This window comes from Aethalodelphis obliquidens, unplaced genomic scaffold, assembly GCF_003676395.1.
Source record: "Aethalodelphis obliquidens isolate GAN/ISIS:26980383/991018 unplaced genomic scaffold, ASM367639v1 scaffold25, whole genome shotgun sequence".
NCBI classification, from domain to species: Eukaryota; Metazoa; Chordata; class Mammalia; order Artiodactyla; family Delphinidae; genus Aethalodelphis; species Aethalodelphis obliquidens.
In genome coordinates this window covers 29,466,325-29,491,930 of record NW_020837969.1, presented here as the reverse complement: position 1 = coordinate 29,491,930, position 25,606 = coordinate 29,466,325, and the positions used below count along the sequence as shown (strand labels likewise).

Here is a 25,606-nt window from a genome sequence, read left to right as displayed (position 1 = left end):
CTAGGGAAGAAAAAGATTTTTGTATTACTGTAACCAGCATCACATTGGATCCCAAAAGATCTCATTTTATATCAGCTGATTCTTTCTTACATAGATTCCTTTTTGATTGTCTTTCAACAGGTCGCATGATGAGATGTTTGAGGTGCCCAGTAGCCTACCACTCTGGAGATGCTTGCATTGCTGCCGGCAGCATATTTGTGTCTTCCTACGTTCTCATCTGTAGTAATCATTCCAAACGGAGCAGTAACTCTTCCTCTGCTGTAAATGTAGGCTTTTGTTTCGTTTGTGCAAGAGGTGAGTGTCAGCCCTTTCTCTTTATGTCTTTCTGGGTTCATTGGCATATTTCCCCCATTAAAATCGAGTTTCAGTAAAATCCCTGAGAGAGATTAACACTTCCAGTAACTCGTCCCTTTTATAACATTAGACACTCAAACTGTTAGAATATTAATTCTTCCATAAATTAAGCTAAAATCTACATCTGTTTAGTAACTTAGAATTATAAATGAGTTCTTAGTGTTCCTGTTTGGAGCATCAAAAGATTAATCTACACTTGACCCTTGAACCACATGGGTTTGAGCTGCGCAGATCCACTCTGTGCGCATTTTTCTCAGTGGCGTACTCCAGTACTACATGATTGAAGGTTGGTGGAATCCGCAGGTGGTGGGGGGGGCAACTTAAAGTTACAGGGGATTCCAACTGCGTGGCGGTCCACACACCTGACCGCGGCATTGTTCAAGGATCAGCTCTCTTCCCTTGTGCAAACAGTTCTTCTATTCGAAGTAGACTCTTCCCATGTCATATTCTTTAATCCAGAGTTTTCAACTAATTGAGATTTCACTTGGAAGGCAAGAAGAGCACATTTATTTTTTAACTGTTTATGTTGTATTTTATCATGTTTTGGTCTGGCATTGAGGAAGACCTGGTGGAATACAGCCAAGGCAACATATGTGGTGTATTAGTTAAGAGCCTGCAGTACAGGCTTTCTTACTTGCCAGCTGTTGATATTTAAGTCTGCCACTTAAGATTGATCGCTTCAAAACAATATTGCGTCCCTGAGGGCATCAGTGAACTTGAGTTCGTAATAAATATAAAGTAGAACTTCTTCAGTTGAATGTGATACAGAGTACCTAACTTTACAGAGCGTCTCAGCTATATTATAATAAAAGAATTTTTAGTGTTTAGTAAGCATTTTAGAAACAACTAATATCCCCAAGTGCATTTTTTTTGTTTTGTTTACTCATAAGTGCTAAGTTTTCTAAACTTCCCTTAGTGTGAAATATTTGAAAGGACTGTGTGGCATATCAGGCCTGTTAGATTATATTTAGCCCATACTGAAAATGAAGTTTTGGATCATGTTTTGTTTTTTATTTGTTTTTGTTTTTTTTGTTTGTTTTTTTATTAATTTATTTATCTTTTTTTTTTTTATTATTTTTGGCCACTTCGGGTCGTCTTTGCTGCACGCACGGGCCTTCTCTAGTTACAGCGAGCGAGGGCTACTGTTCATTGCGGTGCGTGGGCTTCTCATCATGGTGGCTTCTCCTGTTGCGGAGCATGGGCTCCAGGCATGCGGGCTTCAGTAGTTGTGGCACGGGGGCTCAGTAGCTGTGGCTCCTGGGCTCTAGAGCGCAGGCTCAGTAGTTGTGGTGCATGGGCTGAGTTGCTCCGCGGCATGTGGGATCTTCTTGGACCAGGGCTTGAACCCGTGTCCCCTGCACTGGCAGGCAGATTCTTAACCACTGCGCCACCAGGGAAGTTCCTGTTTTTGTTTTTTTGCCTTAGGAGACAGTTCTTTTAATTTGGTGAAAGTACTATAGAGTATTTTTAATAGAATTTAGCTAGTATGATAGATCTTGAGTTGTTTTGCTTTTGAAACTCTCATTAAAAAAAAGAAAAATAACCAGAGGGGGTGGACGGTACAAGATTAAGTAAGTGGTAGTCCTTTCCATGGCAGCCTCCTGGGTCCATTGTACACACTGCTTTGAGTTTTTCAGTTTGGAAGTGCACGGGGCGGTCTGCAGGTAGAAGGAAGTGTTGTGTAGAGTAGTGACGACAGCTGCGTCCTGCTCTGAAGTCTGGATGGCACGGGGGAAGAAGGTCTGAAGTGTTTCCTGCCACACTGTATTAGCCAAAGAAATAAAAAGTCACGTGCCTTTTCCATCTCTCCACTCCTAAGAAAATAATGCTAGGATGAGAATACTGAATTATCAACTGAATGACTAGCTTTAGAGACTTTCAAATAGATGAGTGTCAGTGATAACATAAAGTCCATCACTTTGTAAATACTTTATTCTACCCTTCTAGGCACTCAATTTTACTCACTTTTACTAGGAGGGGTGGAGGGGTGTGGGCGTGTAGGTGTGTTGGTGTGTGTGGGTGTGTGTGTAAGTAACTGAGCCAACATTTTAAATACCAAGTTTAAAACTATCATGTTGGCTTACTTTGGAGTATATTCTGAATCAAGTACCATCAGTTAAGTATATCGACCAATATTTTCTTTTGCTCTGTTTCATTTAATAATTGGGTGCCCTTTAAAGCAGGTGTTTTCCTTTAAGATAGATAGAAAACGACCCATTGTCAAGGAACCTAGTTTTAGAGAAACTTCTAACCATTTTGTTAAGTTTAAGTTATATGCCTTGATTAAAAGCTTGAGATAATGGAAATGAGGGGAAAACTCATGTTTTAACAACAGGATGCTGTTTGCATCTTATCAATTTGGCAATTATTCTGAAAGATGTGCTGTATTTAAATGCCTCTTTAAAGAGCAAGATTATTTAATCCCCAAATATTTTAACTGCAACTTTGCACAGTAAACAGAAACTCTCATTTTCCTTTCCAGCATTTTACAGAAACTTATTCTAAATAGATCAGATGTTGGGATTTGAGAAGGGCTTAAAAGTTCTCCGGAAGTAAATGATATGTGTTCTTTTACCAGAATTTATAGAGGTCTTCTTTTTTAAGGAAATCTAACTATAATAAATCCACACATGAAAAGGGATACTTCAATTGTTTATGTTTTGGTGTTAGAAAATTCAGCTTGTTTTGCCTTTGTTTCTTGTCGCGTACAGTTTCTCCCTCCGCACAGAGGATTTTTGTCTTAGTTCTTGGTTGTTTAAAATCATTAAGCTAATTCTTTTTCTTTTTTTTTTTTGAATAAGTTTATTTATTTATTTTTGGTTGCATTGGGTCTTCGTTGCTGCACGCGGGCTCTCTCTAGTTGTGGCGAGCAGGGGCTACTCTTCGTTGCATTGCGCGGGCTTCTCATTGCAGTGGCTTCTCTCACTGCAGGGCATGGGCTCTAGGCGCGCAGCCTTCAGTAGTTGTGGCGCACAGGCTCGTTTGCTCCATGGCACGTGGGATCCCCCCAGACCGGGGCATGAACCTGCATCCCCTGCATTGGCAGACGGATTCCCAACCACTGCCACCAGGGAAGCCCTAAGCTAATCTTTAGGACTGAAATATCTGGAAGTATTTTTAGAAATGCTTCAGCATTTAGAGAAACATTCCTCCTCCCCTGCCCCGCATGGTGCCACAGGGTGTGTGCAGTTATATTTCAGTGTAGTATAGATTCTTCAGCATTTCCTTTCATCTGGAGGGTGGTGTAAAATAAAAGTTACTTAATATTCTAAGTTGTTCTTTCTTATTTAAAAGCCATTGCACCACTTTTCTCTGTTAAATGTATGAAATGTTCATTCAACATTGTATAACCTTTATTCGAAAATTCTTATGTATTGCCGATTAGCAATTTCAAGTTCCATTCACATGAGAAATATCAGTATTTCTTGAATCTGCCTCAGTGTAGGATAGCATCAAATGAAGATAAAATCCACAGAAAATAGTAAATGGTCACCCCTTTAAAAACAAAACTCTTCCCTCTTCTCAAAATGATCTCTATGAAACTGCGGTCATGATTTGACCAGTAACCAAATAGAGAAAGTTCCCCTGGTCTCAGAGGTCCTGGGTTTAGGAGTGGCCGTAGCTACAGGATGGACTTAACTCAGGGGAAAGGTGGGTGTCACGGGTAGTTTAGAGCAGATGCTGTTTTCCTCCAACAGGACAGCTGTACTGGTAGATTGAAAGGACTGTTTTTATAAACCCTTAAGTTGGTAAGCGTTTAAGTCAGTTATTTTCATGGGAGGACAAAACTTTAACTGTTTGCATTACCTCAGTGAACTTCAACAACTTATATCTTCTCTAAAGTCATGTATCATACTGATAGAGAAAAGCTTCATTATCTGGCTGAGAAAGCTGGAATTTGAGGGTATCTAAAGATCTGAGCAGAGGAGAAGAAGCCCAATTCTGCCTTTCAGCGCTGCTTGATGTATTGAAGGTGACCAGGGTCTCTAGTGTGTCACGTAGACAGTTCTTATTTCCAGCAATTAAGTGATACATTATTTTGTTCTTTGGGTTGTCGTCATAGTACTTCTAAACCTTAAGGAATGTAGCTTTGTTTTCCAGAGGGGGTTTTCAGAATGACGTCAAAGCAGTTTACATCCTCAAATTAAATTGGAGTTTCTTTCTGGGTGTATAGGTTTCTGTATAGGGATAAGGCCTTGAGTAGCTTAAACTCCTTTTAATAACGATGGAAAGCCTTGTCTGTCAGATCTTTTCTTTTCCTATTCTTTTCCCCCCCAGCTTTAAGCACAGCTACATAGTAGGTGTTGGTTTATTTTTTCCTCACGGAATCATGGGTAGTTTCATTGCAGCTCACATCTTTCTGTTTGTCTCGTATAGGGCTGATAGTGCAGGACCATTCAGACCCCATGTTCAGTTCCTATGCCTATAAGTCCCACTACCTACTGAACGAATCAAATCGTGCAGAGTTGATGAAATTACCTATGATTCCTTCTTCGTCAGCTTCCAAAAAGAAATGTGAGAAAGGTAATAATCAAAATAGTTTATCTCTTACTTTTATTTTTGCATTTCCTATTTTTTCTCTTTAAATGAAGGGGGGAAATGTATGCCTGTCAAGCACCATCTGTTGCTTTTGGTAAATTCTACCTTGGTGGCTGTGGCTGTCTTCATATGGCTGCAAAATTATTAAAAAGGGCTTAAAATAATTCCATTATGACAAATTTTTACTTACTCTTCTCCTTGAATAAATTTTCACACCTTCCATATATCTATAGTCATTAAAATTGAAAGACTAGGATTCTGCTTAATATGGAAGCATGTTCTGAGGGCTCTTCCTCTTTTGCCTGATGTAGAACCGTATCATTCATGTTAGAATAGAATAGACGTGATATAATTTGTTACTAACTTTCAGCTAAATAACAAGACAGGTTATAGAGGGAAACAGAGATACTGACACTTAAAATTTTGATTCTGAAATACATTCTGTCATTTTGTTTCTTAAATGTTTTTGTTATGGTGCTATGAAAACTAGTTGCCCTTCTCTTAGGAGACATTGGGGGGCAGCTGGGAAAATGCTGCAAATACTGGATAGTGAAAGGCAGCCCAGCTGAATTGAAGAATTGCTAATAGATAATTTATCCACTGAGATCCAAGAGCTAAATGTATATTTATATTCTCCAAGTTAATTTAATCTATGGAAGAAAAATCTTGTGTTTTGCTTTATATAGCCTACATGTAATAAAAGGGAAAAAAGTGGTTTAACAATAATGTATTATTTGGGGAGTTATCCCAGAGGGTAAAATAAATAACTTGGAAGGTGAAAGCCTTTTCCTGTATACATTGCCATTATGATCTGAGGCCAGGCTCAGAATCTTTAAAGAAAATTCAATTCTTTTTTTTTTTTTTCATGCTTTGTGTTGCCTGCTGATGACGTATGTTTGCTGTTTGTCAGACATCTGAAGTGGCAACCCATGACTAAAAAAAAGTATAACTAAGCAAGTTGATTAGAACCCATGAAGAGGGAGGTTGGAGAGACTGTTGACTCTTTTGTCTGTTTTCTATTGAAGTCACAGTATGGCATCTTACTGGTGATACCAACTGTTTCCAAAACAAAGATGGACATGGGTCTGACTAATTCCATAGTGCAATAAAATTAGACTACCTGAGGCATTTTAGGAAATGCCTTATTTTCCTGCTGGCGCCTTTATAAAATTAGACTAATTCAATTGTCGTTTACTTTCTTTTCAGTACTCGGTATTGACCTTGACATGAATTGAAATTATTTTGAGCCCTCTGTTTGCTTAGCTTGAACCATATCTTTCTTCTCTCGCATCCTAAAGCAGTTTTCTTGCATAGCACCAAGGTGGATTGTTCATATTTTTATTTTTCTATTTCCCTTGTGTATTTTTGTCAAAAAATCGTGATGATTTTCACTGATGATTCAGGGTCTGTATTTCCTCTGAAATAAGACTTAAAATTTAGGACTGTTCCATAATGTTAAAAAATGGCCAGACTGACCTTTCCACACCAACCCTAATAATCACTTGTCCTCTAAAGGTATTTGCAAAGACCGCTCTCCCTATCGGTCATTTCTTTCTGATGGAAAAATGAATTATCTCATTTTACTTTAAACTTACAGAAGAATTCCCTACCTAGGCTAAGAGCACTCAGGCAGCTAATCTCTAGGTTGGAGAATTGGAACAATTAATCCATATTGAGATCTGCAGACAAAGGGGAAAATCCCAATGATTGAAGTAAAAGCTTTTAAGCAGAGGAAATATAGTAATTTAATTCATCACTGATTGTATATGGATTTTCTTTTTGTTTTTATGTTAATCAGTTAGAAGTTTGAAAGTCTACAGGAAGACGAGATTTTCTGGAAAATTGATAGCTAACCCTCAAAAGGTTGGAGCATGTGATTTGATAAAGTTGTATAGAGGGCTCTTAACCTTTTGCTTATGAGACTTTAAATCTCAGTACACTCATGGGTTGTAGACTTGGTTTTCCAAGAAAGATTTTTTTTTTTTTCCAGTAAATGTCTTTATTGCATTTCATCTTCAGTGGTTAACATTCTTTTCTGTCACTTGTTGAAATACAACAATAAAGAGAAAATACAACAATAAAGAGATTTCTCCCCGAAATCTCTTTAATTTTTTGGATTTAAAAATAGTATTGTTTTGTTTGCCGCACCTGCTTTGGTCTTGATCCAGAGATGGTTTTGTGTATTTAAAAGGAGAGGATTTTGCTAGGGTACTTGGAGGCATCTCCTTGTGTGTGGTACTTGATTCTACACTGATACTTACTTAGTTTATGCTATAAAGCAGTGGTTCTCAATATGACATCAGGAAATATTACAAACAAAATTCTGAACTATATTTAACAGTTCAGAAAGTCTAACAGAATCAGACATTTGTGTAAAATACAGTGGTGTGAGTTTCTTTATATTTGGCTATGCTTTTAGCAATTTAATGTGATAATACCAGTTTTGTTATTGGGATCAGAAGCTCTGATCGGCTGTTATATATTTCTTTGGTTAATTAAAACAGAAGAAAATAATTGTTACTTTTAAAATGTTTTTTGGTTTTGGTGGGTTTTTTGTTTGGTAAAATATTTGAAAACATATGGATCCATGAGAAAGGGCAAGGGGATCCTTGGTGATGAAAAAGTTGCAAACCACTGCTTTATAGCCTGTTTGACTTTATTTGTCTTCACTGAAAAGGTAATGATAATATAATCACCAATTCAAGATTCTTTTCCTTTTTTGTATTCTTACATGGGAAGAAAAAAGTACTGGTCAACCTATTGGCTGTTTTCATTCTTGCTAATGTTGTTATAAAGGGATGTAGTTAACTGTGCCACTGGATTAAAATACAAAGATGACCATTGCTTGCTTTCTTAGCGCTCAAGGAGAAAAAGAGAGTTGCTACATATTTCTCTGAAAATCTGTTCTCAAATCTACTCAGTCTAAAGATTTTATGCATCTATTTGTCATATGTTAATAGTCTTAGCTGCCTGCTAAACTGGTACTTCAGTAGCCCACATTTTAGAGGGATAAAGAGTAATGTTTTTCCTACTACTCAAAGGCTTTGAGTTTCTGGCCACTGAAGCCCTCCCTGGAAAGGGCTACTTCAGCTAAATCTGTTCATTGCTTTGTATTTTAATCCATCACTAAAATATAACTCAGTCCCTTGGTTAATTTCCCTCAATCTGAATCAAATTTAATGCAGGTAAAAGATAACTTTCTCTCTTGTCTCTCTCTCTTTCCTCTTTTCTCAGTTATTAAGACTGTTTGTTTGTTTCAAGGTGGAAGATTGCTCTGCTGTGAGTCGTGCCCGGCTTCCTTCCACCCGGAGTGCCTGAGCATAGAGATGCCAGAAGGCTGCTGGAATTGCAATGACTGTAAAGCTGGCAAGAAACTACATTACAAGCAGATTGTTTGGGTCAAATTGGGAAATTACAGGCAAGTTTTTCCAAGGACAAAGAGGAAGTATTCAGTTACTGTTCAGTAGTTCATAGCCTGTACACAAAGTGGCTAGGAGATAGGTAGAAAAAGCAGCACAGTGCTGCAACTTCCTTAGAAACAGAAAGAGAAGAAACATAGTTTGAGTCTGGGTTTTTAGAAGACTGGGAAGGTTAGTGGTTGATAGATATTTTTTATGAGTTGGTTGACTTTTGTTTTTAAGTTCTGAAAGTTACTTTTTCCTAATGGATTATGGTACTAATAGATTTTAAAATAAAAGCTTTCATGTGGAGAGTGGGGAAGATTTTTTTTTTTGCACTCTAATTAGATTTATATTAATTTCTGATTTCTAATAAAGTTAAGAGTTTATATCCTGGCCAAAATAGCTCTTTTTACCCCTAAATCTAGTCCATTATAGTTCTAGCTAGAAGCTCTAAATTGTGTGCAAAGAGAGAGCTTTTTAGAATTTAAAGAGAGAGATTATTTCATTAGGAGCCTTTAGATCTTAAGGGAATGAAGCAAGAAGTATGTGTGATTGCCATTATTTTAATAAATCTTCCTCCTTTTAAGAAGCCTGTTTTTAACAAGCCTTTAAGTGAACAGGAATAATGATGTTTTTTTAAACTCTGCATTTTACATTTTGAGGCATGTGTTTATAATTTTACTAAGAAAATAGATACTATTCAAGAGAACACACAGAGGACTTTGAAGGCAGTGAAAATGCTCTGTATAATATTATAATGTTGAATAAATGCCACTATGCATTTGTCTAAACCCATAAAATGTACAACACCAAGAGTGAATTCGAAGGTAAACTAGGTGATTATGATGTGTCGGTGTAAGTCCATCCTTGGTTTAAAAAAAACACAAACACACACACATAGTAGAGTTCTGCTTTTCAATTAGAATCCTAAGTATAATATGTTTCTGTAGAATTTCAAACATACTGTAATTTTTTTTAACAAGGGCTATGTCATTTTCTCTGTTTTAAATACACTGCTTGCTTACCTATTTAACCTTAAAAACTTAGTTTTTAGCTGAGATAAGGGGCATTGAGAAGCTCCCCCCCAGCTATTTTTTTTTAACATATGTCGGGGAAATCTCCAAGCTCTTTTTAAAAAATGGACAGTTTGAATACATAAATAATTTTATACTTTATGGCAAAAGATACAAAGTTTTAAAAGGCAAATATCAAACCAGGGGAACTCTTCTACTCTCAGTAAGAAAAGGAAAATACCTTCCCTAGAAAAAGGAGCTGGGCTTCCCTGGTGGCACAGTGGTTGAGAGTCTGCCTGCCGATGCAGGGGACACGGGTTCGTGCCCCGGTCCGGGAGGATCCCACATGCTGTGGAGTGGCTGGGCCCGTGAGCCATGGCCGCTGAGCCTGCGTGTCCGGAGCCTGTGCTCCGCAACGGGAGAGGCCACAACAGTGAGAGGCCCGCGTACCGCAAAAAAAAAAAAAAAGAAAGAAAAAGGAGCAAAGAAGAGAAAGAGCCAGTTTGCAAAGGAATAGAAAATAGACATGTAAAAAATGCTCAGCCTCACTAAAAATCAATGTACATTAAAAACAAAGAGTTTATTTTTCAGTTAACAGACTTGCAAAGGTTTAAGAGTAATAATTTTGCAGCTCAGGAGGGCATGGGGAGACAAGTGCTCCTGTCCAAGTAAGGCATCACGTATCAGACTTGTAACTGTGCATCCCTTTGACCCAGTAGTTCCCCTTCAGGGAATTTATCTAAGGAAAAGAATTGGACAAATGGGCAGAAGTGTACTTATAGGGGTGTTCATTGCAGTATTATTTCTAATTGCAAAAATTTAAATAATCCAAATGTTCAGTCAGTAGGGTATTTGTCAGATAAATTGTAGTGTATCCATATTTTAGAATACCTGGAAGCCAAAAGAAGGAATATGCAGGTGCGTATAGTAACATGGGAGGGTATCCACAATATATAGTTAATTTTAGGAAGTATGTTAAACAGTATATACATTATCTCTCCATGTGTTTATACAACTTTTAAAAACTGTAGATCTAGATATAATATGTTTTTATTATTACCTGGAAAAAAAACATCTAATGTTAATAGTCTGAGGCATGAGATTATTAGGGGGAGCCATTTTCAGTTTTTCTGTTATACATTTCTGTACTGTTTTAATTTTTAAAAGAAACACACATTGCTTTTTTTTCCATAAAGTTACATTTAATAATTTTAAAGGTATAGTCTTTTTTTTTATTGAAGTGTAGTTGATTTACAGTGTTGTGTTGTACTAATTTCTGCTGTTACAGCAAACTGACTCAGTGATACACATATATACATTTGTTTTTTATATTCTTTTCCGTTATGGTTTATCCCAGGAGATTGGATATAGTTCCCTGTGCTGTACAATAGGACCTTGTTGTTTATTCATCCTATGTATAATAGTTTGCATCTGCTAATCCCAAACTCCCAGTGCATCCCTCTCCCTCCCCTCCAGCCCCCTTGGCAACCACAGGTCTGTTCTCTATGTCTGTGAGTCTGTTTCTGTTTTGTAGATAGGTTCATTTGTGTCATATTTCAGATTCCACATATAAGTGATATCATATGGTATTTGTCTTTCTCTTTCTGACTTTCTTCGCTTAGTATGATAATTTCTAGATGCATCCATGTTGCTGCAAATGGCATTTTTCATTCTTTTTTATGGCTGAGTAGTATTCCATTGTATATATGTACCACCTCTTCTTTATTCATTCATCTGTCGATGGACATTTAGGTTGTTTCTGTGTCTTGGCTATTGTGAATAGTGCTGCTGTGAACATAGGGGTGCATGTATCTTTTTGAATTATAGTTTTGTCCAGGTATATGCCCAGGAGTGGGATTGCTGGATCACATGGTAACTCTATTTTTAGTTTTCTGAGGAACCTCCGTGCTGTTTTCCATAGTGACTGCACCAACTTACATTCCCACCAACAGCGTAGGAGGGTGCCCTTTTCTCCACACCCTTTCCAGCATTTGTTATTTGTAGACTTTTTAGTGATGGCGATTCTGACCAGCACACATTGCTTTTATAATTAAAAATATATATCTTTCCAGGAGGGGAGGGGTGCAGGTTTGACAAATAATAGATAAGACATTCCTGGATAAGAAATATCTAAAACAGTGTAAGGAGCCTTTAGATCTTCAAACACATTTCAGAATATTTCCTTTTTAAAAGTTTTTTTGCCTTTTTTTTGAAATATAATTGACATTATATTAGTTTCAGGTATACAACACGATGACTCGACATTGTCTGTATTGCAAAACGATCACAATAAGTCTAGTTAACATCCGTCACCATATATAGTTACACATTTTTTTTTCTTGTGATGAGAACTTTTTTTGTGTGTGGTGAAGGAGGGTGCAGTGTTTATGACAGGGAGCCAAGCTAGGAGTTCAGGACAGCTAGTGCCAGAAAAGCCTGAACTCCGATGAGAACTTTTAAAGTTTGCTCTCTTGGCAGCTTTCAAATATAGTCTCTTAGCAGTGACTGTAGTCACTGTGCCGTACATTACATATTTCCTTTTTTAAAAAACTTATGAATACGAAAATATATTTGACTTAATTTTAATACTTAAATTTTAATCACATTACATTTTTTTAACATCTTTATTGGAGTATAATTGCTTTGCAATAGTGTGTTCGTTTCTGCTATATAATAAAGTGAATCAACTATACGTATACCTATACCCCCATATCCCCTCCCTCTTGCGTCTCCCTCCCACCCCTCTAGGTGGTCGCAAAGCACCGAGCTCATCCCCCTGTGCTATCACATTACATTTTAAAGAAGCCCAGAGCAGTGCTCCCGTTCACAACTCCCTGAGGTTTCATATGCAGCCCATATTCTTGTTCATTTTGCAAAGACTCACATCCATGAACTAATTCTTAATGTATTTTTTCCAATCAGGCCTTTCTGGGCCCCACGAAACTGTTTCTTTTCAATAGCTAGTTATTCTGCTGTGAAGCTTCCTGGGGGAGGTGAGTGCCTGGAACCAGGCTGGCAGAAAGCGTGCCTCTGTCTACCTGAGCCAGTGCTCGCACTTACCGCGAGCTCCCGGCACGCCTTGACGCGATTCGGAAATACGACCACCGCCCAGCCTGCTTTGAGGGGGAGCTAAATACTGATTACACAAAAGAGTGTTGTTTTGTTTTAACACTTTGAGCACAGACTTCTACCCACGTTTTTAATTAACCCTTAGATGGACACGGAGTGCTTTTAGGTGAAGCGTGTTCTTGGTCGCACTATAAATCTGGGAATGCGACCGTGCCATCATTTATCTTCTCAGTAATGTCGTTGTTCATTAAATAAACAATTTTATTAGGCATCTATAAATAAGAGACTGAAAGAAATTTAAGTTTGTATATATCTACTCTTGGTATCGATGATCTTATATACTACAATTCCTGACTTGCCCAATTGTGGGAAACTGTCCAGTGAGCCTCACAGGTGGTTCCCTCAGTGATTGCTGTGGACACAGTCATCGTCGCATGAAGGAGTTATGTTTTCAGTCCTGTCCCAAATCTCCCATCTATTATGATCTAAGATGAATTAGATTCTGAAATATACACTGATATAAACCTAGTACATTTGACCAGAAAGTATTTATCCTGGTTGATTAGAGAGTCAGAAAACACCAGTTTGAATGGGAGTGGGCATTCTTTACTGTAGCATCAGTTTATTCTCAAATGATGCCCTTGATTACTAGGAATAAAGACAGACTTGGTATTAAGAATGTCACATTTGGAGAAAAACATGACTTTCCTAGGACTGAAATCTGGTTTGGAATATTATTGGTAAATTCTGATTCTTAAGTTGTATAGTGGTTTCATTGTTACTTTATTATTATGCTTTCTTTTCATGATATACATTCTTTTATAAATATCAAATATTAATTTTTTAAGGAAGAAACTAGATTGGGTGTTTAGGGCCTAGTTTGTTTAGTCTGTGTTCACTATTTCATTCATTGTGTTGTTAAATGACGTGTGGTTTGGGCAGGATTAAAGATAAGCGAGGTATTTTGTGTCCTTAGATTCTGAATAAAAATTGCGAAGTACACAACCTTTGTTTTTTGGCTCCCAGCAGCCACGTAAAGCGTAGTGCGATTTCATCCTCCTGCTTTCAGGTGGTGGCCAGCGGAGATCTGCAACCCCCGGTCTGTGCCACTCAACATCCAGGGCCTCAAGCACGACCTGGGGGACTTCCCCGTGTTCTTCTTCGGTTCTCACGACTACTACTGGGTACACCAGGGCAGAGTGTTCCCTTACGTCGAAGGAGACAAAAGCTTTGCTGAGGGACAGACTAGTATTAACAAGACCTTCAAAAAAGGTACGTTGGACAACGTTCACAGTGGCTCAGAACTAACACCCCTGGGTTGATCTCTCCACACCTCCTAACTTGCATAAGATGTGTTTCTGGTGTTAGAGAGTTTTCACCAGGTGTTATGATCCGGCCTCCATAAGTTTCCAATTACATTAGAACCACATCACAATCCAGTCAGCTGGAAAAATACATTCAGTGTAGTAGACTGTGCTGTGTACGTGAAAGGAGCTCCCTCAGTGATCTTACTACAAACATAGAGATTATTCTGGAAATACATAGTCTTCTTAATCAAGTGAAGCTCCTTTGTAAGATAGTAAGACTAAATGCTTCCCAGGAAGAGCCTTATAGCTGCTTTTGCAACAAGTTGCCAGGAAGTTTGGCTTTCTGGGTAAGAGTAAAGTGAATTTAAATCTAGTACGAGGTAAAGAGCTGCTCTCTGGTCCACGTGGAAACCTCTGATCATTGAAGTGGGACCTCTCCTCCGAAGCAACAGCCTGCACAGGGCACAGTGTTCAGCCGTAAAGGAGTTATATCCTATTTCAGTGTTACCCTGTCCTGGTGGTAAATGGTTATTTCCAGAATATAATTTTAAAAAGAAACCCTCCGGCCAGATTCAGTGTGTTGGGAAGGCAGGGTAAAACTAATCTCTTAATGTTTTTTGTTTATTTGGTTTTTGGTATTTATATACTTTGTTTGGTCTTATTGGCAGCGTTGGAAGAAGCTGCAAAACGTTTCCAGGAATTGAAAGCGCAAAGAGAAAGTAAAGAAGCACTAGAGATTGAAAAAAACTCAAGAAAACCCCCTCCTTACAAACACATCAAAGTGAGTCTTTACCCGTGAAAACATTGCTCTTTGACAGACAAGATGAAATGCATTGCTCTCTTAGTAGTTAGAGGCCCTTGTTGTCTTATAAAAACTTTTGCTAATTACCACCCAGTCTTCTGCAGAACAACCTGAGAGCTTCTGTTGGAGTATCAGCCGGGAGCCGGGGTTGCTGCCCTGGGTTGATGGGGGCTCTGATGAGCCCCTCACACCGAGGAGCAAATACGTTTGATGGGGAAACCTGTTCTTGATCCATCAGTTTGCCGTGTGACCGAATAAAAATATAGGGATTTAACCCCTTTCTTCCAGACAGCCCACAGTGGTTTTCAGTTTTGAAATTGTCATCAACTGGTAGAAGGAGAAATACACAGGATAAATAAGTGAGAACTCACATCAGGTTTTGATATTTTTGTCAACTAAGGAGAGACAGCTATTAGTCTTAGCTTATTCATGGGGAAATTATGATCAAGATAAAGAGCCTTTCTCAGGGTCACACCACAGGGCAGTAGCAGAGCCAAGAGGGCCTGGGTGTTTCCTGTGTCCTGTTCAAATTCCTCCCTCCCATTTGTGATTTTGTTGTTCAGGCTAACAAAGTGATAGGAAAGGTACAGATCCAGGTTGCAGACCTGTCAGAGATTCCCCGCTGTAACTGCAAGCCGGCTGACGAGAACCCGTGTGGCTTGGAGTCCGAGTGCCTGAACAGAATGCTGCAGTACGAGTGTCACCCGCAGGTGTGCCCGGCAGGGGAGCGCTGCCAGAACCAGTGCTTCACCAAGAGGCTCTACCCGGATGCAGAAATCATCAAGACGGAGCGGAGAGGCTGGGGCCTCAGGACCAAAAGGAGCATCAAGAAGGTAGCGTGGGATGGGGGCAGTGGCGGAACAGACCAGGACCTATGCCTCTTAGAAATGCTTCAATAAGGATTAAATACATGGGGATTTATTCCAGAATTTTGAAACTTCCGAAGCTGAGAGTTTGGCACTTCTTGAGCAAAGAGGGAGCAGTAAAAAGAGGTAGTAATAAAATACACATAACACACCATTGTGAAGCAATTATACTCCAATAAAGACGTTAAAAAATTTTTTAATTAAAAAAATAAAATACACATAACCTTTGGGTTTCCTATGATCAGTCAAAAAGGAGAAGGGACACTGGTAATTCTATTTGAAATAATTTTTACTTGTTAAGCAAACTAGATTTAAAATATGTAAAGGAAAAAGAGTAAAGTTAAGGGCGTACTGAGACAGAAACTAGCAACCCCAGGACTTTGCTCCAACATCATAATTCATTAGCCATGAAGCCCTGGTCAAGTCACTTAACCTCGCTGAGCCCCAGTTTTTCCATCTCTAAAATGGACATAATTCCTGCCCTACATGTTTAAGAGTTGTTGCTAGTCTCAAACTAGATCATATATACAGAAGCAACTGGAAAAAGTTGAGATCTTTGATACTTATAAATTATCTTCATTCTTATACTTTGAAGCAATTTTTCAAAGCAGTCTCTTTGTTTAACATGAGAAATACATGTCCATTGTAGAAGATATTTTAATGCAAATAGCTCAAAGAAAATTGAAAATCACCAGTAAATCCTGCTATTCAAACAGTGGCTCTCAACCTTTAGATATCCTGAGAATCTTCCGGGGTCCTTGTTAAAACAGTGCCACCTGAAATATTGGTGACAGGCCTGAACAATCTGTTTTAAAACAAGCCCCCACCTCCACCCTTCCCCCCACCTGCCAACATATAGAACTTGGAGCCATGTTTAGTGAGAGAAGACAGGCCTAGTGGGAATTTAAAATTATTCTTGGCATTTTTCTGCCTTTTAAAAAATCACCTTTGTCATGAAGAAATACCATATAATGTAGTAAAGAAAATCAAACAATACAAAAACAGATAATAAAGCGTGAAATTCCTCCTTCACCCTCAAATGGACAGGACCATTGTCCATAGGTTGGTATGTAGCCTTTTAGAACATTTTCTATGCAATTCTACACATAAACACATATGCAAATACATATTCATATATTCTGTATTTGTAGGGTTTTTTAAACATCAATATAATCATACATATTATTCTTTTTTCCCACTTAATGTATCAGAAAATTATTTTTATGGCCATAATACAGATTTCACCTCATTGTTTTTCATAGTCTCATTGTATTCCGTAGTAAAATGTACCATCATTTACACAGCCTGTTTTCCAATAAATGTGTGTGTGTGTGTGTGTGTGTGTGTGTGTGTACACACACACATTCTTTCATTCTGTTGATCATCTGTCATCCGTTTCTGTAGGTCAGATTGCTTGGGTGAAGCTCACTCATTCAGCACGTGTTTGTTCAGCGGCTTCCCTGTGCCTGGGGCTGTGCTAGGCACTTGGAAGACAGCAGTGAGCAGGACACCTTTGTGAGTCCACCAGGGACAGATGATAGACATGTGGCGCCACTTACCACCAAATGCCACCAAGAAAAACAAAGCTGTCAAAGAGGGTAGGGGTGACAGGGACTGGGTTCAGGAAGGTCTGACCCGAACGTGTGAGCGAGGAGGGCGTGCAGGCACGTGGAAGAGCAGGCCGGAGTGAAGGCCCTCCTGCGCCAGGACAGCAGGGAGCTGGAGAGGGAGCAGAGGAGGGCCGGGGAGGTGGGCGGGTGGCAAGGTAGCGGGGCAGCGGGACCAGGTTGTGCGGGGCCTCGTCGGCCTCGGGACAGGGACTTCTGGCGGAGTTTAGTAGGGAGGGCGTCCGTCTGCCTCGATGTGTTGGTTTTCTGTTGCTGCTTAACAGGATAACCACAGACTTGGCAACTTACAGCATAACACACAGCGTACTATCCCACAGATCCTATAGGTCAGTGCATAGCTGGGTCCTCTACGTAGGGGCTCACCAGGTTGCGGTCAGGGCACTGACCTGGCTGGATTCTCATTCTTGTGCCTCAACTAGGGAAGGATCCGGCTTCCCAGCTTGCACGGCTGCTGGCACAGTTCTGTTCTTCACGGCGCTAGGTCTGAGAGCATTAGGTGTTTTGGGTTTGGGTTTGTGGTTATTGTTGTCTTGCTGCTCTTGGCTTCCAGAGGCTCCTGCAGTTCCCTGCCAGATGGGGTTCTCCAACAGGGCTGTTTGCTTCCTTACAGCCAGCGAGGGAAAGAGACGCTCCAGCAGGATGGATGCTGAAGCCCTAATGTAACAAACTCACGTAATCACATCCTGTCACTTGGGCCACATTCTGTTGCTTAGAAGCAAGTCACAGGTCCTGCTGTCTCCAGGGGAGGGGATTACACAACGGCGTGAGCACCAGCAGGCAGGGGTCACTGGGGCCACCTTAAGAGTCTGGGCTTCAGAAGAATAACTTGGGCTGTACTGTGGGGAATTTATGATCATGGAGAGAGAGCAATAAAAAGGAGACCATTACAGTCCCGGAGAGAGATGCTGGTGGCCTGGACTAACTAGGGTTGTAGTTGAGTAGGAAGGAAGTGGTTGGATTTCTGACATTTTAAAGGTAGAGCCAACGGGATTTGCCAATGCATTGGGTTTGTGGATTGGGTCGCCTGGTCAAAGGCCATCTGCGTTTAGAATGGCATCATATAATGCACATGTTTTGATATTACTTTAATGCCCTGCATATCACTTGCAAATTTTTGCTTATGATTTCAGGGGAGTTTGGGGAGCCATCCTGAAATCTATCCAGTTTAATACCATGTTAACATCTTTTAATAACATTTATTTAATAACACTTATTCTAAACCATATTCTAATTTACTAAATTAATGATATAATTAAGAGAAAAGAAAATACAATCAGGATTATTCTGCACTTTAGCACTTGAGGAATTGCTAATGTTAAGACAATTGGTGTTTTACAAAATAGCTAGAAATATACAGTCACTGAACAGCATAATCATAAAGACTGTAGCAACATGGAGAAGGTTTGGGTATACTTAGGGGACAGAAACCAAATAGCAAATTGAATGTACACAGTCAGTCCCCTTCTTTTCACACATAACAATTCCTAAAAACGTGTGCCAGAGTTAAACAAGGGACTTCCTGTTATGATGTGGTTTCTTTCTTAGAAATTAAAAAAATTATATTAAGTACTGAATTAAACCCTGCCTTTTTGCCATTGCCTTTAAGGACAGATTTCTAGCATTTTAAAAGGTTTTTTTTGGTTTTTTTGGCCACACTGCGCGGCTTGCTGGATCTTAGTTCCCCAACGAGGGGTTGAACCTGGGCCCTCAGCAGTGAAAGTGTGGAGTCCTAACCACAGGACCACCAGGGAATTCCCTAAAAGTTCTTTATTTTGTTATTTTTAATCCATAATTGAATTCACAGTTAATGGTTTTAAGTCCAGTGAGCAACTCTTTGAGGCTAAAGATTTGTCACTTTTTGGATGCCTAAAGTATTTCTTTTACAAAATAGCTAGAGACATTTATTCACAATGGTATCGAGTTTACGAGACTTCCATGCCTCATGTTTGATATCAGCACTTTCACCTTTCTGTATTCACCAATTTTCATAGAATAGTAAATATAAACTATAATAAATGGTTTTCAGGCCTTTCAAGCCACAGAACCCTTTCTTCAAATGAAACCTTAACTTGAATCCCAATTTGTTAAAAAAAACATGAAGCGGAGCTGATTTGGTTTAAATTCTGCTCTGTAGGTTTTCATTAAAGGAAACTTGCCATAGAATAAAGGAACACTAGGTGGCAGTGCAGCCAAGACGGCAATGAAATCTTCTACCTGGTGAGGGTGGTGATACCATACAAAGGTGCAGAATGTTTTCAGCAGCCGGGGTCCAAGTCCAAACTGGGTGTAGGAAAAGCCACTCTGGGCCACAGTGCGTAGTACCTGAACGTGCAGAGCGGTCCTGCCGTGGTGTTGCAGTTAGAGATGAAGTGCGGTTCTTTTCTAACTCTTTGTCAGAGCTTGTACTGTCAGTTAAAATGGGGGAGAGAAGCCTGAGGTGCACTCTTGTGGTGACCAGGCCCAGCTGAAACGAGCGTGTGGCTGCCTGAAGCAGGCGGGGTTCCTCCCCCATCTCACCCACGGCCGGCCGGCCACCTAGGGAAAGGCTGACCCACAGGCGCCCTTCTCTTACACAGAAATCACAATCTTGTCTTTTTATCAGTAGAGAAAGGACATTGGCTTATGCTCTTAATTATTCATCAAAATCAGAAAATATAATATAGTACTCTTGAGATGACTGGTACTCTCAGTTCTGTGATACTAAGAGCTATGAGAACGGCTAGTGAGAATTTGTGTCGGGGGCCGGGGGAGGAACACAAGTCTGGTGAAGCAATAAGCAAATACATTTTAATTTACTGCCTAAGACATTTCTTTACCTTAAAAATGTATTGGTAACACCAGTAAGTCCTGTAGCTAATGCTGTTGTCCTAGACTGAATCAGCCACGCTTTTGAGGTAAAGGGGTTAATGCTTATGCATTTGTAAACATGAAGGGTTGAATGTACCGTGTTTACACTTATTTAAAAAGGAGCTTATCGCTACACACCTGTTAGAAACAGCAAAATGAGAAATAGGGACTATACTACATGTTGGTGAGGAAGTGGGGAAACTGCATCTCTCCTACCTGGGGAGAGTAGGGTGCGAATGCGCAGTGGTACAGCCACTCCGGAAAGCAGTTCAGCAGTTTCTTAAAAAATTAAACATGTGCTCACCATATGACCCAGCATGTATCCCAGAGAAATGAAAACCTCTGTCTGCACAAAAACTTTATCAGGGTGCTCACAGCGGCTTTATCTGTAATAGCCAAAACTCGGAGACCATTCACATGTTCTCCAGCCAGTGACCGGTCACACAAACTGTGGTGCCTCCTTGCTGTGGCACAGCACTCACCAGTGACAGAAGAATGAACTGTTAATACATACAACTTAGATGGATCTCAAGGGAATTAGGCTCAGTTTTTCTTTAAAAATCCAATCTCTAAAAGTTACATACTGTGATTGCATTTATAGAACACTCTCAAAATGACGCAACTATAGAGGTGGCCAAGGTCCTACTGTTTTTCGCACAGGGAACTATATCCAATATCCTGTGATAAACCATAATGGAAAAGGATATAAAAAAAGAATATATGTATAACTGAATCACTTTGCTGTACGGCAGAAATTAACACAACATTGTAAATCAACTCTACTTCAATAAAATAAATTTTTAGGAGAACTATAGAGTTGGAGAACAAATTAGGGATGGAGGATGGTTGTGGTTATGAAGGAGAAGCACAGGGCATCTGTGCTGATGGGACAGTTCTGTATCTTGCTTGTGGTGGTGGTTACCTGACTCTACACCTGGTAGAATCCCATAGAACCACACACATGCACACATAACACACGCAAATGAGTGCCTGTGAAATCGGTGAAATATGAATAAGGCCTGTAGATTGTACCAGTGTCCATTTTCTGGTTTTATTTTGTACTATAGTTGTATTTCCAGGAATGTTTTTGGTTAATTCTCGGATTATACATGTGGTGTTAAGGAATGCTTTCTAATAGGATACACTGACTGTACATTTATGTATTGCGTGCTCCTCTGCAGGGTGAATTTGTAAATGAATATGTTGGCGAATTAATTGATGAGGAAGAATGCAGATTGCGAATCAAGCGAGCCCACGAGAACAGTGTAACTAATTTTTATATGTTAACTGTTACCAAGGTAAAATTGCTTTTTTTTTTTGGTAAGAAAAAAGGATTTTTTGGTTTAATTTGGTGGTCTTAGGTTAAACTCAGTTTCCTTCCTCTCATTTGGTTTTTCTCAAGCAAATTCTAATGGTTTGCAGTAGCCAGTGTGTGTCCCACTATAATATGCTCGTTATACCAGAGTACAAAAGTGAATGATTACTGGCACCTTGCACAGGTCATGTGAGACGCGCTGTGAGTGAGAAGATGACCAGGAACAGGGTTGACACATCTGGATTTGAGTCCCAGCTCTTAGTCACTGAAAGACCTGGCCCTCAGTTTCTTTATCCCCAAGGGAGATAATTAGCTCTGTAATTCTAAGTTATAAACCACCAGTAAGGTTCTGCTTTAGCAAAAATCCTAACTGTAAATTGTTCTATATATTTAAACTTTTTTTATGAGTTAGGAAAAATGAATGCTGTCAAAAGAAAAATGACAGTAAAACTTCTGGTTTAATACATGTAACTGCGAGTGCTGTTTGATGCACATGACAGCACAACTATTTCATTTAATTTCTTCAACAGCCCTCTGGAGTATAACCTTTAAAAGTTGTGAGTCACTATATTGTACATCTGTAACTTATATTGTACACCAATAACTATACTTCAATAAAACTATACTTCAATAAAAGATTTAAAAAAAAAAAACAGTCCTCTGATTTACAGAGGACGAGAGACTGAGATCCAGCCCTAAGTGATTTGTTGGATATCTTGTTACAGTTTAATGATGAGCCAAGACTAGTACCCATGTTTCCTGTGTTCCAGGCTGTCTCTAAAACTGAGTCAGAACAGCCTTACAAGAACCAGAAATCATCGAAAAGAAGCACTGTGTTAACTGATATGTCACTGTTTGAAAGTTTTACCACCTTCATGAACATATACTTTATATACATAAAATGCCATTTATTTGTGACTGCTCATTGGCCCCTTAAATCCTAGCCTCGCTGCCGGTGACCCCTGCAGCCACCTGGACAGCACTTGGGAGGCTCCGTCTTCTAGAGCTTTCCCAGACTATCAGAGTTTAAATTCAGGGAGCCAAAATGTTGAGCTTTTTATGGTATTTTGAACTTTTGTGTAAGTAAAAATAGACTATGAAGATTATATCCCAAACTCTAGCCCTTCCATCAGTCAGATCTCCAAGTCTTCATTCAGAGAAGTTTCTTGTTTTTCCTGCCTCCCTCTTTATGGCCTAAGCTCTCATCCATCTACCCCTCTACAAGCTTTGCTTCTTGCTTAGAGCAGGAAAGGAGGGCTGACAGCAAAGCACCATAGTTCCCGTCACAAGTGGCATCCGAGCTGAGCGCGGTCTACTCAGAAAATGCCTGTCGCTAAGCCCGCGGCCAGCTGATCTCAGTCGCATTATTCTGTGGTGTGTTTGTTTCTAGAAACAAACTTTAAAAGAAACTAAACTCCACTTCATCTTACTTGCTTTTGACTTGGTCATCATGTAAAGTAGAGAACTCAGTCAGTTGTGCTGCGAGCACGATTTCGGAGCTGTCGGTCGTCGGACCTCAGCTGGCGGCAAACAGTGCTGCCTCGCGGCTCTCGCCTGAGTTGGATGTTTCTCAGACACGCTTGTGCTCAGTTTCATGTCAAAGGAACCTCTCCCTTCTTTTCTCCCTGAAGGACCGTATCATTGACGCCGGCCCGAAGGGGAATTATTCTCGCTTTATGAACCACAGTTGTAATCCAAACTGTGAAACGCAGAAGTGGACGGTGAATGGAGACGTTCGAGTTGGCCTTTTTGCTCTTTGTGACATTCCTGCAGGTAAAAGGGACTCTGCCCCCTCCCCGGAAAGCAAGTATGTCTTTGAGGGCAGGACATTCTGACACTCAAGTGTCAGACAAGTTTTGACACTCAAGTATTTATTCAAATAAGATAAAGAGCTATATTTAGAATTGTTACCTGCCTGTAGGAAGTAAACATCTATATCCTGCAAAAGGGAGCGTAGTAAGAGAGGGTATCACAGAATTCTGTGTCTATGATCCCACTGAATTAGTTCTCCAAATTATTGCTGTCTGTATAATGTAACCAAATGTTTAAGCTTTTTTTTCTTTAATATTAAAGAAAATATTAACCAGTTGTTACCATCAACTGGTCTCTTCGTTTGTTTGCGGGAGGTTGTTTTGTTTTGTATTTTAGTTTGAAAAATCAGTCTGTTTCAAATTAGACATAAAACGCTTCTCAAAGCAGAGTTACTGCTTTCATTTTTCCTTACCCATCCAGCATCAATAACAGCAAGACTTAATTTCTCGTTTGTTAAGTCTGTAGAAAAATGGGTGGGAAGAGAAATGCTGTAGCTAAAAGTGATGTAAACTGTGTTTCTAGCACTCGCTGTGGATTGCTGAGGTCCAGCTAAAGAAAGCTTGAACTGGGAATTCCCTGGCAGTCCAGTGTTTAGGACTCAGTGCTTTCACTGCGGGCGCCCAGGTTTGGTCCCTGGTTGGGGAGCTAAGATCCTTCAGCCAAGCAGTGTGGCCAAAAAAACAAAACAAAAAAACCTTTAAAATGCTAGAAATCTGTCCTTAAAGGCAACAGCAAAAAGACAGGGTTTAATTCAGTACTTAATATAATTTTTTTAATTTCTGAGAAAGAAACCACTTCATAACAGGAAGTCCCTTGTTTAACTCTGGCACACGTTCTTAGGAATCTGTTATGTGTAAAAAGCAGGGGACTGACTGTGTACATTGAATTTGCTATTTGCTGCATGGTGTGGCCAAATTTAAAAAAAAAAAAAAAAGACGAAAGAAAGCAAGCTTAGACCTCCTAGTTTGAGTCCCTGGGTCTTTGGTGTATGTAGTAAATGTGCATTTTGAAGTCTTTTCTGATCATAATGTGAGGCATTAATTACTGGAAATGGTATGGCTGTGACAATTCCACGGTCATCTTGTTTATTTAGAAACTAGTGTAAATTAGTTTTAGAAAAGAGAGCTAAACTAGAACCCATTTTTCTTGAGCACAGATTTCAGATTCTTAATCTCTGTCACATGGTCTTTGACCACTTCAGTGAAAAGAATATTTTTGTTTTAATCATTGGTGGATCGGATGTTTTTCTCTAGTTTTTTGGGTTTTTTTCGTTGTTTTTTTCCTTTTTCCCATCACCGTCTTCAGTGTGGAACACGGAGGATGGAAGGGTCTTCATGTCAGAATTATGTCTCTTTTTTCGTTGTGAGGGTGTGTCTTTGACAGCATTTCTCTCCCCCAGGACTTGAGTCTGAATACTTCTCTCTCTTGTGTTCTAGGGATGGAGCTAACATTTAATTACAACCTGGACTGTCTGGGCAATGGCAGGACGGAGTGCCACTGCGGGGCGGATAACTGCAGTGGTTTCCTCGGCGTGCGGCCAAAGGTCAGTGGCTGCAGGGGGCGCCCCTGGGGCTGGGGAGGGGCTGCTGAAGAAGCTTGTTTGGGGCTGTCTCAGGAGGTGCCGGCCAGGGGGACCTGGTTTAATTTGCAGGCCAGCAGTTGCGTTTACCCAGAGTTTAGACTCCGACCTCCCACTAGAGCATATCTCAGTGAGAACTGTTAGGTTCTGAAAATGTCTGTGTTTCTGATTGAATTTGAACTTAGCAAGATCTTTTTCAAAAACTTCAAAAAAAATTCACACTATCCTAATACACTTCAGTGTATCCGAATTATACACTTTAAATTGGTGAACTTTATGGTTTGTGTATGCTATCTCAGTTGTCTTTGCAATTTGGAAAAAAAAAAAACACCTATTCAAAAAATCAATGAAAAATGATTTATTTTTACTACAGTTCCGTGACAGGGTAAGCCCTCCTGGTGTTTTAGGTAACCGAACAACAGGTGAATTTAAATGAACGTGAGGTTGTAGGATCTCCCTTTTACGTAAAGCTTCACGCACTGTGATCGTTAAAACCATGACCCCCTCTCTCCTGCCAGTCGGCATGTGCATCCACAACTGAAGAAAAGGCAAAAAACGCTAAGCTGAAGCAGAAGAGACGAAAAATCAAAACAGAGCCGAAGCAGCTGCATGAGGATCACTGCTTCCAGTGCGGGGACAGCGGCGAGCTGGTCATGTGCGACAGGAAGGATTGCCCCAAAGCCTACCACCTGCTCTGCCTCAACCTGCCCCAGCCGCCCTACGGTGAGCCCGGCCTGCAGGCCCCGCCCGACTCCATCTCTGCCCACCATGCCCGACTCAGAGTACGGGCGGTCTAGTCCCCCGTGTGGAGCCGTGGGATGGGAAGCGTTGGAAAGAGCAAGCAACAGTAGCAAGCAAAGATTTTGCTAGTGAAAAATCTGTCTCAGTGCAAATGGGGGACGCCCGTGGGCCAGCAAGGACTGGTGTCTTACTGTCCATTACCACAGGTGGTAGTTGGCTCCTAGCTGAGTTTCGGGCAGTAGCTCGCAGCCACACTGACAGGTGCACCCAGACCTCTGCTGGCTGAGGTTTGGAGTCGTAGTCAACTGCATTCAGCCCCCAGTCCGAGAGGAA

General features: G+C 40.1%; 1 protein-coding gene across 6 annotated transcripts in view; it reads left to right on the top strand.

Moving 5' to 3' along the window:
- NSD3 (nuclear receptor binding SET domain protein 3) overlaps positions 1–25,606 on the top strand; it is a 109,642-nt gene that overhangs the window by 78,093 nt on the left and 5,943 nt on the right. For 3 of the 6 annotated variants that reach the window (XM_027122835.1, XM_027122837.1, XM_027122834.1), the window contains 10 exons: positions 121–294; positions 4,732–4,878; positions 8,155–8,311; positions 13,446–13,648; positions 14,352–14,464; positions 15,049–15,318; positions 21,008–21,124; positions 22,773–22,914; positions 24,390–24,496; positions 25,051–25,255. In XM_027122835.1, the coding sequence (XP_026978636.1) occupies positions 121–294; positions 4,732–4,878; positions 8,155–8,311; positions 13,446–13,648; positions 14,352–14,464; positions 15,049–15,318; positions 21,008–21,124; positions 22,773–22,914; positions 24,390–24,496; positions 25,051–25,255 (1,635 nt within the window). The remainder of the gene's footprint in view (positions 1–120; positions 295–4,731; positions 4,879–8,154; positions 8,312–13,445; positions 13,649–14,351; positions 14,465–15,048; positions 15,319–21,007; positions 21,125–22,772; positions 22,915–24,389; positions 24,497–25,050; positions 25,256–25,606) is intronic. The other 3 variants (XM_027122839.1, XM_027122836.1, XM_027122838.1) reach the window with 3 other exon arrangements.